Genomic DNA, 16,465 nt, shown 5'->3' with positions numbered 1-16,465 from the left:
TCCCCCCTTTTTATATCCCCCCTTTTTATATCCCCCCTTTTTATATCTCACCTCACTCTCGCTTCGACCAACCCAACCTTCATCACCACAACCAACACACAACCCCTCGACCCCCTTTCTCTACATGAGAGACAAAAAATTAACTAACAAAAACACCAGGCTCCATAATCTGGTGCATAAACGGCTGCTTCATCTGGCTTCCCATCGCCGCACCATGGACCGAATTCCCCGGCGAGACGGTCAACGCGGGCGGCATCCTGGCCTTTATTGGCGCGACTGTTTTTGAGGTCGGTTCGGCTTTGGCTTTGCTGGAGGCTATTAATGCTGAGCGTGAGTTCCCCTCCTACTGTCCCTTTTGCTTTTAGGTTGAGGAGTGTTTACTGACTATTGATATTGCACATAAGGCTCCGACTGTTTCGGCTGGGCCTTGGAAGAATCACTCGGTCTTGAATCTTGGGAGGAGGACTCGAAGCTGCGGTTGCGGCCGCAGCGGGAAGCGTGCCATCACCACCATCGTCGGAGAGGTATTTTGGCCAACAGCAGGACGAAAACGACAACGGGCGTGGAGCCCAAACTGGGAGTAGATGACATAAAGCCTAGCCATTTAAAAGAGTCCGGCAGTGACGAGGACGGAAACACAAACACCCAACAGGTGAAGAAGCAACGGCAATGGTATGTCGTCCTATAATCCGCCTCCCTCCCACGATATACAGTCACTAACCCCCCAGGCAATGGTATCCCACCCTCCACGACCTCAAAACCCACTACCTCAAAGAAATCGGCTTCCTCGCCTCCCTAATTCAGATGATCGCCGCCACCATCTTCTGGATCGCCGGCTTCACCACTCTCCCGCCCATCTACGAAGCCCTGTCGCCGGGGGCGATGACCGGCGTCTACTGGGTACCGCAGGTCGTGGGCGGTTCGGGGTTTGTGATCTCGGGGTTTATGCTTATGGTTGAGGTTTAGGAGAAGTGGTGCGTACAAATATCTCCCACCGCTGCCCCCTGATGAGATAGATGGATATGCGGGAGCTAATGCATAGCGTATGTACAGGTACAAACCACGCCTCAACACCCTTGGCTGGCACATCGGGTTCTGGAACTTCATCGGTGGCATCGGCTTCACGGTATGTCCCGCCGTCGGATTCGGCTCAGCGAGCTCATCTGCTTTGGAGTATGCCTCGGCCCTGTCGACATTCATCGGTTCCTGGGCATTCCTGGTATGTTTCTTCCCTCTCTTCCGCCCGTGGCTTATTACCCCCCAAGGGAGTTTTCAGGCCCTCGACTCATTTCACCAACCCGAATATCGAATCAAATCAAATCAAATCGAAACAAGAAATGGACCTCTAATGTGGCTCTGTCAGATCGGCTCACTCGCCCAGTGGTACGAAAGCCTAGACAAATATCCCATCTCCGTCAAAGCCGATCCCTCATGGTCACCGTCGGGGGAGAAGGCAGTTTAGAGCTAGCGAACCCGAGGGATCGCTGATGGGGAGGAGGTCCGTCCGTTGGAGCGTTCGAGCGAGCATGAGGACGGGAAGGGGGTCAACGTTCAACATGATAATGTACATACAGTACCGGCGGGTTCCTTCATCTGCCATACTTCGTACACTAGGCCAGTCATCTCCCGAACCGAAGTTTCATGAACCGAACCGCCCGCCCTGGGCCAGCAAAAAAGCTTAAACCACCATCCTCGTAATCATCCTCGTAAATCGAGATTGAACTCCCTTGGCGCCCGAGATCTCGTCTCTTCTCGAACTAACCGCGGCGGCTGGAACCGGTCTCCGTCGGGTAAAGAACGAGATAATAGGAAAAGGCAGAACAACAAGGTGGGTTACAATCTTGTTTGCTGCTAGGGTAGCCGTCCACGGCCGATATAAGCGAAAGAGAAGGGGCGTGTGTTTTCCCGGACCTGCTAATTCCGTCGTAAACGGTCGTCTCTCTGTGTGTGTCGTGTAACACCCAATCTCGACAAACGATTTCATCGCTTAACTACACTACGTGGTTTTCTCATCCCGTGTCTGATCAAAAAAACCCGTGTTCTCACGATCTTCAGACGCGGCGCGCGACCCAGAATCTGAAGTCCATCTATCCGGGACGGCGGCTCACCTCACAGACCACTGACACGGCTCGCGGCCCTCTTTCCCCCTTTTGTCATCTCATTTTTTCTCAGCGAGGACAGCTGGACGACGAAGATCTCTCGACCGATGCCACGATGAGCCTGGGTCCTCTGCTTCAGGTACGATTTGCGGTTTGCAACGTTGTTTCCCGCTTTCCTTCCTTCCTGTTCCCGACCCTCGTCGTCCGATCCATTCCAAAATTAGACACGCCGTCAAGAGGTCAGTGCAGAAAGGGAAAAGAAATGGGAAAAATGTGAGTAAGTGCCTTCTGTTTATGGTGAGCCGGTAGAGCGTGAAGCTTTCTCACTAGCTCTGTTGAACATGTCAAAAAGCCAGTCTTCGACCCCCCAGACGGGCGAGAACGCGTCTTCAATCATCACCACCCATCCCGTACTCAACCCTCGACTCCCGCGTTTTGAAGGATCGCCTCCAACCCTGCAGACGCGGTCCCTGGCACGGCAGTGACACTGCCTCCATGCTGGATCGACCGGCCGATGGAAGGAAGAGCAGGGCAAACAAACCCGCTGTGCGTGCAGCGTTGCAGGCGGCAGCAAGGCAGGGCTCGCTTCGATTTTTCATGATACGGCGATGCCTTCGACAAATGATTTCCGAAGACCCCGTGCACGGTGCGTTCTTGCAGGGCAGCGCGGCAGGGTCAGGGGTGCATACACATCCACGTCGTACTGCAGCGGTGCAATGGCGCGGATGCGGGATGCAGAATGCAGAACGCAGAATGCAGGACAGACGGAGTGCCTTGAGTGGGTTGATTGCTGCGCGGGGCACGTTCGTTGAGAAGGTTATCCTGACATAAACTCTGGCACGACCTTCTTGTTTCTCGCGAGTGATGGGACGAGCATCTGCAAGACTCAGGTCAGCTCCCCTCACTTGTTGTTGACGGTCTTTCACAATAGGAAGGCGATGTCAGAGGCCGCGTGTATCGCGGCACGATTGGCGCGTTCGTTGACCAACAAGAGCTTCAAGTACCAGATTCTTCGTCGTTACTGGACCCGGTCATAACTAGTGTACGTCTCTCGGTCTCTCTCTGCGACGAAAGCGCCTCACGATGACGGCCAGTGAACCAATGGATCGGACAAGCTGGAGAAACGCAACATGGCCGCGTGAGTTGTGGCCGCCATGCTGGTCTCAGATGTCGGTTCCCCAGATGGTGGCTCGGTGGCTCGGGGACGCAGCCAACGAGAATTGGGCCGGCCGGAGGAGCTTGGCGGTCATGATGATGCTTTTTTTCTCCTTTCCCCTCACTGATAGACGTTTTCTTTGGTTGTATTTGGCGTTCTGCACAGTCACGACTCCGGCTTTGTCTGCAGGCAGTGAATTCGGTCTCCAGGGTTGGATGGCACGATGGATGGGGACTCTTCCGTTATCATTATCATTGAGAGGAAGGAATTGGCGGACGCCCCTCTTTCATGTCTCACTTTCCTCCCACTTCGAGATCGACGTGCCTTCGATCGAGGGGCATGGTTTCGACACGTTTTGGTGAATTGCGCATGTGGGAGTGGAGACCTGCGCGATGTTTGACCTGGGTTTTCTTCTTTCTCAAAAATGGACGAAAACCGGAACCAACAGAAAAGCATCTTCGTCCGGTGAGCTGTTCCCGTCCTTGGTCGTGCGAACGCGCTGGAACGTCGCACTGCAGAAAACCGCCAGTGACCTTTTCGTTGACCCCCTTGACATCCACCCCCACAAGTCCCGTTCAACGCACTGTTCATGCGAGAGACCGCCGCTATGGCCAGCTGTGGCGTCGGCGTGGTGTGCGGGTGGGTGAGTGTTGATTGCTTCCCTCGACGCTGGAATCCCTGGTCCTCTTGGTTCGGGTCTCTTCCGCTGTCTGTCGAGATGAGTGCTGACAATGACAATAACACCGAGTCAAGTCAGCTCAGCCAGGCAAGCCAGGTTTGCTGTCGAATGTCGACCAACAGAAGACGGGATCCTGCTGGGATTCGTGATGGAAAGCCACAAAGCCAAGTGGGGTGTTGCATTCAATCAAAATCAGGAGTCCGCCACAGCTTCTTCACGTCGCAATCACGATTCGCAATTTGCCAGTTCTTTCTGATTTGGCGCGTTTCAGCGGGTGCTGCCGGCCCGTCAACCACTTTTCCAGCGGGAGGCAGGTGCTTATCAGGGAATGAGCCACAGAGACCAACGACAGAGACTCGCACACTGGAAAGAACTCAAAGAAAGAGCTCTGGTGGGGCACTTTCCGTCCGCAATCCCGTTCCCCACTCGTGGAGGGGACCCCTGGCATGGGTAAGGCCCCGGTCGATCTTCAGCATTTTATCACACCAGGAGATGAGGTCTTCTTGTGACGGCCACGAGGCAGCGAATAGGAAGCCACTCCCGCCCCGAGGCTCATCCCAAACAAGCCAAGGGGAAAATAGCACCCCGGTGGCTCTTCCCCTTTTCGGGATTTTCTCAAGGAGAGCTGATCGGAAACGCGACAGAATGGCCGTTTTTTTTCTCCAACGCTTGTGCCGGACGGGAGCTTGCAGGTTTGGACGACATCAACACTACTCCGAGGAAGCTTGTGTCAATTGTTTTTGACTCTTTCTCCGAGACTGTCGGAAACCCTACGAGAACCATTATCCCGATGAGGGACGAGGCCGGACGTGATCTCCAGGTGATATCCGAAAGTCTCCCACCGGGATTGTGCGGCTCCAGTTGGAGCGTCGACTCTTCGGGAATTGCAAACATTCTGGGTCGGGGAAGGCCATTGAATCCCTGCATTCTCGAACCTTGCACTCGAAAAGTTGCGCGGCGCAATTTTCGCCTTCTTGTTCGTTTTGGTTTCTCCCGACCCGACCCTTCGGGGCCCCGGCCAGTGGCCAGGATCTGGGCTGGCATTCATTTTGAGATCCTGGAGAGGCACTTTGATCCTGCGGAGTGCATCTCGTTGAAGGTATTTTGGGCAGATATTTGGGAGATGGAAGGAAAGAGCACGAAAGAAGGAGAACGGCAGAGCAAAGTCGTAGCACATGCGGACATCGTTGATGGCCCCCCATCTACATGGAACTGTCAAGAGCAAACTTTGAGCCGCTCCTGCCCACGGAATGAGCTATGCTAGTGTGGCTCGGGTTACCATCGTCACTGTGCAATGCAGACGGTTGAAGGTCTGTGGGGGAGCGGGACGCCGGCAAGCCGCGCTAACCATTGGTCTGTGTGGAAGGAGCAAGCAGCCGGCTTCCAGATTTGTGCCGATTCGTTCTGCTGTTCTGCTTCCGGGTTGTCTGGATTGGCGGCCCACAGGGGCGAGGGGAGCAAAACATTCATTGGAAGTTTTGGAACTGCAGTTCCTGGGTTTTTCCTCTCTTTTCGCCAAGGCCAATTCACCTCCCAGTGCTCCCACCAAGCCGTGATCCATCCCAGCTGCTGCCCAGGGACAACCCCCACCGGTTGTGGCTTGTGGATGGTTCGTGTCGAAAAGTGGAACGTTCATGGTTGCATCAATCACCCAAAGGCCAAGGCTCGCCAGGCTTATCCAGGCACGCCCGCCCTGGGTGATCCGCGCAAACCTCCTTTGGGTCTGGTATCGGGGCCATACAATCTCAGGTCCGGCCCAGCGTCACATCTTGCGGCCGCTGTTGTTTCCCTCTCTCTTTCCTTCTCGATCTTGAATCTCGGGGCTTTGTTGCGCTGCGTTGAGCGTTCCCTTTGCCAGTGCTGCTTCGTGGCGCCGTCTTCTCGACATTCGTTTCTTGTGTGTCCTGTCTGGTCGAGTCAACGAGAACTCCCAGTCCCAGGCCCGGCGTGCTGCTTTCTTCTCGCCTCGTCTCGACTTGAGGTTGCGCCATACCGTATACTACACGCGCTGTCACCCCCCCTTTGTGTACAGCTTCCTTTCTCTTCTGGTCCCTCGCTCATCTGGCCTGTCCTTTTCTCGTGGCCGTTTTCCTTTTCGAACAACGCCAGGCAACGCAAGACCAAGGTACGTATGTACCGTATAGTACAAGCTGTGATCAGGAGACTCGCCCTTCGACTTGTTGCTCATGATTCAACCACGAAGCCCCGCCACTCACCCGGTCACTAACAGACGAATGTGTAGCTAGTTGGTCGTGTTCTTGATCTTTCGATTCTGAACACACTCCCGTGCTAAGGCCGCCACGACCCGTTCATCGCATCATTTAGTCCCCACGTGGTGGGCCGGGACCGCGTTCAAGGACGCCTTCAACCTCGGGATCACAGGCAGCGGACACAGGTGTCTAACCAAAGCACCTGCCTTTTACCACCCACCAACATCGTCTTTCCTGGTGTCTGACGATTCATCTCCGAGCATTGTAAGTCGAGCCCCCCTTTTTCTTTAAACCCCACGGGTTCTCCAAATATCACCTCCGCATTCAGGTTGCCTCGGCCTTGGCTTCAAGGGGTTCACGTTTCTTAAGACGCATGCTATAGCCTCAACGTTCGCTTGCTATTTGTGGAGAGCATTGTGTAATGGTTGGCCCCTGACAACAAGGATTGGAATTGGATTATCGATCGTTTAAGCACTGCATCGGCTGTCGACAACATTTTGAGTTTTGAAGAACTCGGTCAAGACTAACACATCAAATTTGACAGTCATCCCCAGCTGTCCTGGTGTTTTATGCTACGGCCTGCTGTGTCGAGCCTCGAACCTTCGTCTGAGCTTCTGGCCTCGGGCAGCCCCCCGTGTCTCGCGTCACCCTGAAACAGAGCTTCATAAAGCTTATCCTAGACAACAGGGATCATCGCAGTTGAGCTCTCGGCCTGTGACGTCCAGTATCACTAACACGCGCTCGCCGACCACACCGAAAATCGAATTCGAGTCTCGACCTGTTACGACGTGGAAATGACCGGAGCTCTCTGAGTGACGCAACACCGCGGCACATTTTGTCTGCCACCAACAACAAAAACCAGTACCCATTGACTCACCATGGCTGCGTGGGAAACCGAAGACGAGTCCACCGGGCCAACGGTCTCTCTGCCCACACCCATCGATGCACCGCGTCGCACCCTTTCGCGTAACGTCTCGCGGGGTTCACGAAAGTCGGGAAGGTCGATTACGCCGCCGGGGAAGAAGGGCAAAAGCCGGTCTCCGCCACCACTGCCGACTGACAAGATCTCTGACAAGGGATCGAAGAGGTCTTCCCGAGATGTTACGAACGATGAGAACATCAGTATCCTGGACCCCCGACGCTTCACACCGACGCTCCACGCAAGTTTGGTCTCGGAAATTTTGTCTCTGAGGCGGGATCAGGAGGAGAAATTGAAGATTATCGAGGGTCTGGAGACATCGTTACACGCCTCACGGCAAGAGACGGAGACTGTGCAAAGCACGCTATTGACGACAGGGAAGGAAAGCAGGTCACTGAAGCGTCAATTGTCTCTATTGGAAGGAGGAACATCATCTGCTCTGGGAGAACTGGCGAGGGAGCGCGATGAAGCTGTCGATTCGGCTGCGGAAACACGGAAACGGCTTGACGCGACACAGAAAAAGCTGCGGAGCCAAGAGGAGGATTCCGAGCGGGTGCATCAGCAGTGGGCGAAGGAGAAGGATGAGTGGGAGGAGGAGAAGCGCAAGTATGAACGGAAAATACACGTGGCAGAGACGCGGCTGAAGGTGGTTTTGGACGAGGTCGCTGCTTTCCAGGCTGCGCAGGCCGAAGGAGCGAATGGGGCTGGTAACGGTGCTGAGAGTGACGGGGAGGAGAGCGTGAAGGACGACGCGGGCAGTGTTCGGAGTCTCAGCATGACGAACAGCGTCCGTTTCTCCGTGGCAAATAGTATCCTCAAGGCGACCGGAAACTCGCTCGCGGACGAGCTGGGCGGATTCGATAGCAACTACGATGAGGACAGCGACTATGGCGGCCGGGACAGCATCATGTCCAAGGGCCACCTGCGCAACTTCAGCAGGGACAGCCTTGCGTTCCGGACTCACCAACGGCACCGCAGCAACGACAGCATGATGCGGCCTGGCAGCGTTGCGCGCGGGAAGCTTTCTTTCAACCCGGCTGCGTTGGAACGGCTAGAGGATGGTATTATCAAGGAGGACGATGAGACGCCGCAGGAAGCCCCCAAGGTTGTTAGTTACGTTGATACTGGGGTCCAGTACTCGCCGCCTCCGTCGCCCAAGATCTTCCCATCGAAGCCCTCGACGCCCGAGCCGAACTCGTTCCTGCAGCGGTACGAGCGGCTGTTTGGTCTGGAGAGCCCTCCGCGCCCCGACTCGGAGATCGAGGCGAACCAGCGGAAGAAGCGGGTGAGTTTGACGCAGCCGCTTGCCCTCAAGACGCCGGGCGCTGGTAGCCTCATGGTCAACGGGTCGTCGCAGACGTCTGAAGAGCCCCTGAGCCCGCCTAGGACGCCTAAGACGCCGGTGCAGGAGGTTCTCCCCCTGAGCCCACCTCCCCCTCCTCCAATGCCCGCTATGGTATCTTCGTCAACTCAGACCGAGGAACCGCCTGCGCCGTTGCTCGAGCCTCCTTCTCTCGTATCTATCCCTAGCATCAGCATCATTCCCCCGACAAGCCGGCCGACGACTCCGCGCGAGTCTCGACTGCCGCCACTGACCAAGGACTTTGGGTGCCAAGTGTCGCTGTCGTATACCGCGCCGATGACCTCCTCAGGCATGCAGACGGAAGAGATCCGGGTCGATATGCGCCTGGACAAGCTTCCGCCGCATCTTCGCCCGTCTGCTATCACGTCGAGGCCGTCATCGCCTGCAGTGGATACCATGGACGTGTCGTCTGGGGGCGATACCAGGCAGTTCACCCCGATTCCTGGCAATCTTCCCCCGCGGAACCCGCGACGGCTGGCGAGCAAGACAAGCCTCACGGAAGTGCCCTCATCACCGCCCGTTGCTTCGACGTCGATGCTGGAAGACGAGACGCACGACTTGTACCCAGGCAGTAATGACGATGGACCGCTTTCTAGCCACAGGGCGCCTATGCGTCGGCCGCCGAGGATCAGCAGTCTGTTTGCCGGCTTTGATGGAAACAGCTCTGACGAGGCCGACGAGTTTCTCGATCCCGATTTCAGCGACTCGGAGTACCGCACAGCACTCTCAGCGCCGCGGCCTAAGAACAGCTCGAACCGCGGCGGCAAGCGGAACTCTGTGGGCACCGTCACGTCGTCCGAGAACACGTTCTCGCCCAAGGCCAGCAGCCGGATGTTCTCGGCCCCCTCAGAAGACGGTGAGACGTACGATTCCGTGCCGTACCCGATGTACGATTTGCGGGACGCGGCGTTCATCCGGAGAGGGTCGAAGCGTGGTAGCCGGCCGTCGGTGTTTGGGACGAAGCCGAGCGTGATGCGTCGGTCGGTGATGATCCAGAACGGGATCGCCTCGCACCAGCGCTCTGGGAGCCCCAACTTCCTGGACATCGCGAGGGAACCTCCGTTCCCGATCCCGACGCGTGCCAGCTCGAGGAAGCCGCCGATCAGTGCTAGCGCGCCGAGCGACGGACGCACCAGCCCGAGCAGAGGTTCGGACGTGTGGTCTCGGAGGGGATCAAACCGCAGCCACTACCGCGCGGGCAGCATCCGCAAGGTCCGCTCGGCAGCTGTGGTCCACCCGCGGGCCCAGAGGAACCGGCGCAAGAACAGCCGCTCGCCACCGCCGTTTTCCATCTCGTCGTCTAACAACGCGCCCGAGAGTCCGGGGCTCCCACCGCTGCCGAACAACGGGTACTCCTCGTCGGCCCGGTACCGGGGCCACCACCGGTCGCAGCCATCGACCACGACGGCAAACACGGGCACCACGGACGCGGGCGCCGCGTCGCAGAACGGACTGAGCCAAACGCCTACTGTCGTGGATGCTATTGCGCAGACCATGGTGGGTGAGTGGATGTTCAAGTACGTCCGACGGCGCAAGTCGTTTGGCGTGACGGATACAAGTGATAGCGGCAGTGATCGCCATAAGCGCTGGGTCTGGCTGGCGCCGTATGAGCGGTCGATTCTGTGGAGCAGCAAGCAGCCGGCTTCGGGCAGCGCGTTGCTGGGCAAGTCCGGGCGCAAGTTGGCCATCCAGTCCGTTTTGGACGTCAAGGACGACAACCCGCCCCCCAAGGGTGCTGCTCGCATCTTCAACCGGTCCATCCTCATCCTCACGCCGGAACGGGCGCTCAAGTTCACGGCCGAGAACGCGGAACGCCACTACATCTGGCTTACGTCGCTTTCCTTCCTCGCTCACTCTAACCAGGCCATCCCGGATACCCTCGTGGTGCCGCAGCCGAAACCGCTCATCGAGCAGTACGAGCTGCCCAAGCCGAAGCGCAAGGCCATCCGCGACTCCATCCGCTTGACCAAGGCCAAGACGGCGGTCATCAAGTCTGACCCCGTCACAGCCTCCGAGCCACAGCTCGACAGTGCCCCCCCAAGTATCCCCACCTACCGCCCCCCTCCAGTCCCCGAAATCTACACCAAACCCGCCCATGCGCGGGATGCCTCAAGAGACACCGCCGCGCCCCCCGCCATCCCACGGTACTCGGAACGCGCCCTCCAAGCCGGCGGCGCACCACCCCCCATCCACGGCCGCAAACGCAGCAACACCGGCAGCCACATCCCCCCACCACTCTCCTTCCGCGGCTTCTCCGGCCCCGCCAGCAGCGCCAGCTACCACACCGCTTCCAACAGCACCGCCGGCAACAGCGTCATGACCGCGGGATCCTCCGACCTCTACAGCAACCCCGGCGGCGGCGGCAGCAGCGCCATCACCGCCGGCTCCAGCAGCGGGATGACCTGGGCCGGGACTCCCTCCGTCCGCACCTCCGAAGCCTCCAGCCGGCCTAGCGGCGCGGTCATGAATAACTTCTTTGATGCCATCGGTACCGTGCGCATGGAGGCGTTTATCAGTCCGTTGGCGTTTTCGTCCGAGTCGATGTATGAACATCAGCAGGAGGATCAGTTCCGGTATCCGCAGCAGCATTATGTTGGGCGAAGGAGGAGTAAGGAGTTGAGGCGCAGGGCGAGCAGGAGTAGTCGGCAGCGGGATAGTTATCAGAGTCGGGCTACTAGGACGACGGGAACGACGGAGGATGCGGAGGAGTGGTATATGCGGGATGATCCGTTTAGGGGGTTCTAGGAATTTCCTTTCGATTCGTTCTCTTTTCATTGACGCTATATCTATCGATATCTTGTGGTGTTTACCACGATCCAGTCACGACTGACGCTTTTCTTCTACATGTCTTTTATCTGCCTACCTATCTATCTTACCTACCCATTTGTCTTATATATATCCTTTTTTGTTCCTTTTCTTCCTTTCTTTTTCTTGGTTCATTCAAAAGTTTGCTTCGGGGAGGTTCCCCATTTTGGTTTTGGTTTTTGAGATGGGCGGGACGGGTTTCTGCTGGATTTGGTTTCTTTTCGTGTTTGGGATATTGGACAGATGGGATGGAGAGGTTTCATGGTTTGAGGCGTGAGATAGCGGTAAGGCGGGCGAGTGGGCGCTGTGGGTGGGTGGTGGTTAGAGGGCCACAAGGAGTGATTGGAGGATGGTGTGGTCAAAAGGCTTTGGCTGCTGAAGGCCTACCCGTTTTGGATTGAGTGATACCATCTTTTATTAGGGGAGTAACTAAGCTTCCCGTTGTACATATATATATATTTGTTGACTTCTCGCTTTTTTTCTGCTCCTTTTTTTTGTTACTTCCGTTTTACACCATAACTTACAGGGAGACAGGTGACAGTGCCTGGGTGTCCAGGTGTGGGCTATGCGAGTAGCAGAAATGGAAAGAATCACGGCTTGCTGTGTGGCAGTGGCTGGACATATTTTTGTTTGTTGAGCATTGTATTGATACCCTTGGTCTCTTCTTGACTGTGCAGTTCTAAGTCTTTATTTAACATATGTTCAACTGTGTATGTCGGATTAAGTCCGTATAACAACTCACTGCGATCTGGAAAGGGTCCCAATCCATTACCCTAACCCTGGAAGCTGGGACAACCCCGCCATGCCCCACCATGTTTTCAAGGTCTGCTTTGGGCAACTTCATTCACTTCAACTCAAACTTCCAAGTGGTTGATCATTCACTCCGTTTTCTCACTTTTATTTCACCTCATTCTTAACACGTGGTCAACACCCGGGTTTCGATTTACCTCCCAAAAATCAACGAGATATCAACGCCTAATCACCAACCCCATTCCGTTCTCTATCCCAGACAGATATCAACAGAAGATCCCAGCCATGTCGGAACCCCCCAAACAACCCCCCGTGGATTCCCCTACAGAAACTCCCAAAGAAAAAGAAACCCTCGAACAAGCCCAAACCCGCCACCGCAAGGAACAGCGCGATCTCCAAGCACGCATCACTAATAAAAAAAAGAATGCGACCAAGAAGACGCGGAAATTTGTCAATGACGAGTGTGTGGAGTTGGAGAGGGCGTTGAAGGAACGGCAGGAGGGGGAGGTTAGGGGGATTTTAGGGGAGGGGGATACCCAGGATGATGGGGAGCAGGGTGAGGGAGAAGACGAGGACGGCGTAGATGGTCTGGCGGGGAAACTGGCTTCTACCACACTCTCACACCAACCACCATCATCATCATCACAACCCCCACAACCATCAGCACCTCAACCTCAAGCCTCACAAGCAGCTCAACAAAAACCTAAACGCAACCGTCAAAAAGACCGCCTAGCCCGCCGCGCCGCCGAAACCCAAGCAGCCATCGACCAAGCCGCGCAGGAAGCTGCCGCCATGCCGGACCGACGCACGCTCGAGAAACAAGCCATGCAGCGCGTGTTTGGGGAGCATGGGTTGAGGGAGAAGGAGATTGCGCCCGATGGGCATTGTTTGTTTTCTGCTGTTGCTGATCAACTGGGGGTTATCGGCCTGTCTGTCGTCTCGGGTGGGAAAGGGGATGGTTCGGGCGGTGGTGATTCGGGTGATGGTGTTGAAAGGGGGGAAGAGAAACAGCGCGGAGCAGAAGTAAAACAACCCCCCTACAAGCTCGTGCGAAAAGCAGCAGCAGAGTATATCGACACCCACAAAGACGAATACGCAGGGTTTCTGGAGGACGGCGTACAAGTGGACGAGTATGTCGCGCGGATTCGGGATACCGCCGAATGGGGCGGGCAGCTGGAGTTGAGTGCGCTCGCGAATGTGTATGGGGTTGAGATTCGGGTTGTGCAAGGGCAGGGGAGGGTGGAGGTTGTAAAGCCGACGACTGGTGAGGTACCGGGGGGGACACCGGAGGAAGGGAAAGCAGGAGAGAAGGGACAGGAGAGGAAGACGGTGTGGTTGGCGTATTATCGGCATGGGTATGGGTTGGGGGAACATTATAATTCTTTGCGGAAGGAGGTGTGAGCTAAGGGACTGGTTTACATACTAGAAAAGGTCCCGTGTATTTACAATAGAGCAGTGTAATGCGCGAGACTTGACTACGAGCCCAGACTGATTTGTTTCACGCTAAGAAAGCTAGACGGTGTTGAGAACGTATTTGGCAAAGCTTTCTATCGCCGAACACCGGGAGTACATACACCGGTTGGCGTAAGGCTAGTTAGGGCCCGCTGAGAGCTATTCGGTTTAATAGAAACCAGTCGTTACAGCAATTCTCGAATCCTCATCTTCCAGTACACCTCGCTAGCTCAGATTGGAATCCGCACTATCCTACCGGTTCGTTTGTCATTTTTGATTGTCAACCAGCTGGGTCCTGTGTAGTTGGAGAGGCTCGATTGACCCATCAGCGCCTTGAAAACACGGCAATGCTTGGCCTGACAAAGTGAAGGTGAAGGCGCCAAGGATTTAACTTCTGCGCCGAAAGAGGTAAAAGCCTCCAAGTCCCAAACACCTACATGATAGGTAGTCAGACCACTGTCTTTGAATTAACCAAACTGGAAGTTACCAATCCATTTTCGAGCCAAGAACCGAATTCGAATGAACGAAGGCTTGGTGGCGCGCAAGCAGAGTAGCCGACCTTCTTTGCCGGAGCCGATCCCCACATATTACCGGAACCTCAAAACAGGACGAGGGTCTCGGCAGATGATTCCATTACATTCGTGGAACGAGGAGCTGTCTTCCACGAAGTATTCTCAACTACCATGGTGCCCAAATGCGGTATTGTAACGCCCTGTCTCTACTACTTATCTTGCCGACGTCAATGCCGAGAAACTACCAAGATCTTCAACAATAACTGCTTTCCCAGGTCTGCGGGAACGGGATTGGATATGGTTGCAGTAAACCTCTAAAAGGACTTGTAGCGAAACGGATAATTCTCCCATTGGCGTTCGAAGGGTCGGCCATCTGAGTTCTCCGTTGCCGGTTTAGGTCTTGAGCATCACGGAAGCTATATCGTTGTAGATCTTCCACTCACATCTGTGTACATATAAGACCAACCCATCTTACCATTCATACCCAGCCAGTACCCTCTGATCATCAACTATCTTTCGATTTACGCATTCTTTGAACGAACCTCTAACTCCCATAAATATGACTCGGTACTTCACCCATCTCCTCCCCGCCGCGGCCCTCCTCACAACCTCCCTCCACGCTGTCACAGCCACAACCCCCTCCCCCGGCTGCGGCAACACCCCCCAACTCATCACCCCCTCCGCCTCCACCACCCCCCTCACCATAACTTCCAACGGCAAACCCCGCGAATTCTACGTCCTCCTCCCCGACAACTACGACAACACCCACCCCTACCGCCTCATCCTCACCCTGCACGCCCTCGGCGGCAACGCCCAGCAAGTCACCGTCGGCGAGGGCGGGTACCTCCCCTGGTACGGCATCCCGGCCCTCCAAGCCACCAACGACACCAGCGGGACCGGAGCGGTGTACGTCGCGCCGAATGGGATTGATAACGGCTGGGCGAACCAGGGCGGGGAAGATGTGGCGTTTTTGAAGGCTGTTATTGACACGGTGGAGGGGGATCTTTGTTTGGATCAGAACTTGCGGTTTTCTACGGGGTTTAGCTACGGGGCGGCGATGTCGTATTCGCTTGCCTGCTCGCTGGGGAAGGAGATTCGCGCTGTGGCCGTGCTGTCGGGGAACCCGCAGATTAGCGGGTGTGAGGGGGGGACGGAGCCCGTGGCGTATTATGGCCAGCATGGGGTTAGTGATCAGGTACTGCCGATTGCGCAGGCGAGGGAGATGCGGGATCGGTTTGTGGGGAATAACGGGTGTACTGCGCAGACGCCGTCGGAGCCGGCCGCGGGCAGTGGGACGCATACGAAGACGGTGTATGAAGGGTGTGATCCGGCGTATCCTGTGGTTTGGAATGCTTTTGACGGGGATCATACGCCGCAGCCGAAGGACCAGGGGGCGACGGATACGTTTGCGGCGGTGGAAACTTGGGAGTTTTTCTCGCAGTTTGAGTAGCGACTTAGTTATAACGGGGAAGTATGAGAGCGTTGGACGGGCGAGGTGGTTGATCTCGAGGACCTCTGGAAGGCCTGAATACCATCTTGCTCTGGAAGGCCTGAATACCATCTTGTCTGTTCTAAGTAGAATGGTGTGCTGAGGAGGTTCACTGAGGGCATTGTCAACCTGGTACTTAGGCAATAAGCAGAGAATATGAGCATCAGTAACCCACTCTATGGCAGAACGGTAGTATGAATACTCGTCAAAAGGGTGATGTTGATACTTGCTAGTGTAGACGATTCATCCCTGTTTAATTGTTAGTGTGGGACTTGGAGAGTGGTGCCGAACTGTCGTTAAAACCCTGGTTGCGAAGTTGCGAGCTAACAAGCAAAACCGCTGGACTGGTGGGGAGGCCCGTGCATATAGCTGGAGGTCTCCCTTTGCGAACGTTGTGAACATTTTAGGGTGTCTGTCGTTGAGCCCCAAACCGGATAGGTCGTGAACTCGTACCCTGAAGATGATAATGCTTTGATAGTGTGACTCTTAGATTTCTCAAGATTAAGTGAGCGAGGCAACATCATTTTTGCCCCACCTTGCCTCACGCGACGGGATGACCACTCAAGCAAACTCAAGGTGGGGCTCGCCTGCCTGCCCGCAATCATCGCCCAGTGACTTCAGTCGGGTTCTGCAGATATCCATCTCGAGTCCGGACTTAACCACACTCTCCCAACTTCCATCTTTCTCTTTTTTTCCTTCAGTTTTGCTTGGTATTTCTGCTCCCAATAGCCCGACAGCCCGATAACGAACAAAACCCGAAATTTCCGGTCGACTTTTCCTGCTTTCTGCATCGGATTTTACCCCACATCCCCGACCACGCGCACGGCTGCAGCCCGAGTTTAACTGACGACTGACCGCCGGCCGCTTTTCCAACGGATCGCGACTCAACAACGCCCACAACGAGTGGATTACAAGGAAAGGGAAACCTAAGACTGTTGGCGTGCACATAGGAGGACGGCTACGGTCGCAATACCGCCAGGATGCTGAAGATATGGTCTATGGTATGTTGGTCTTGTCCCAGGTCGCTGGGC

General features: G+C 55.7%; 4 protein-coding genes across 4 annotated transcripts in view; all 4 read left to right on the top strand.

Moving 5' to 3' along the window:
- Nucleotides 1-7,022: 7,022 nt before the first annotated feature.
- C8A04DRAFT_28037 (uncharacterized protein) lies at nt 7,023-11,171 on the top strand (the record flags this gene model as incomplete). Its single annotated transcript, XM_062780495.1, has 1 exon — nt 7,023-11,171. The coding sequence occupies one exon, from the start codon at nt 7,023-7,025 to the stop codon at nt 11,169-11,171; it is 4,149 nt and encodes a 1,382-aa protein (XP_062637717.1).
- A 1,095-nt stretch (nt 11,172-12,266) lies between these two features.
- Nucleotides 12,267-13,382, top strand: C8A04DRAFT_11633 (uncharacterized protein; the record flags this gene model as incomplete). The annotated part of the gene is made up of 1 exon (XM_062777041.1): nt 12,267-13,382. The coding sequence occupies one exon, from the start codon at nt 12,267-12,269 to the stop codon at nt 13,380-13,382; it is 1,116 nt and encodes a 371-aa protein (XP_062637716.1).
- Nucleotides 13,383-14,504: 1,122 nt separating this feature from the next.
- Nucleotides 14,505-15,395, top strand: C8A04DRAFT_28035 (Alpha/Beta hydrolase protein; the record flags this gene model as incomplete). The annotated part of the gene is made up of 1 exon (XM_062780494.1): nt 14,505-15,395. The coding sequence occupies one exon, from the start codon at nt 14,505-14,507 to the stop codon at nt 15,393-15,395; it is 891 nt and encodes a 296-aa protein (XP_062637715.1).
- A 1,019-nt stretch (nt 15,396-16,414) lies between these two features.
- The window catches only part of C8A04DRAFT_36796 (6-phosphogluconate dehydrogenase), a gene marked incomplete at both ends in the record, with an annotated part of 3,632 nt that continues 3,581 nt past the window's right edge, over nt 16,415-16,465 (top strand). Inside the window, one exon of the mRNA XM_062783651.1 lies at nt 16,415-16,435. Within this exon, the coding sequence (XP_062637714.1) occupies nt 16,415-16,435 (21 nt within the window). The remainder of the gene's footprint in view (nt 16,436-16,465) is intronic.

Source organism: Dichotomopilus funicola (assembly GCF_033296635.1).
Source record: "Dichotomopilus funicola strain CBS 141.50 unplaced genomic scaffold C8A04scaffold_25, whole genome shotgun sequence".
Classification (NCBI taxonomy): Eukaryota; Fungi; Ascomycota; class Sordariomycetes; order Sordariales; family Chaetomiaceae; genus Dichotomopilus; species Dichotomopilus funicola.
The sequence above is the reverse complement of the archived record's forward strand: the minus strand, read 5'-3'. Positions and strand labels throughout refer to the sequence as shown.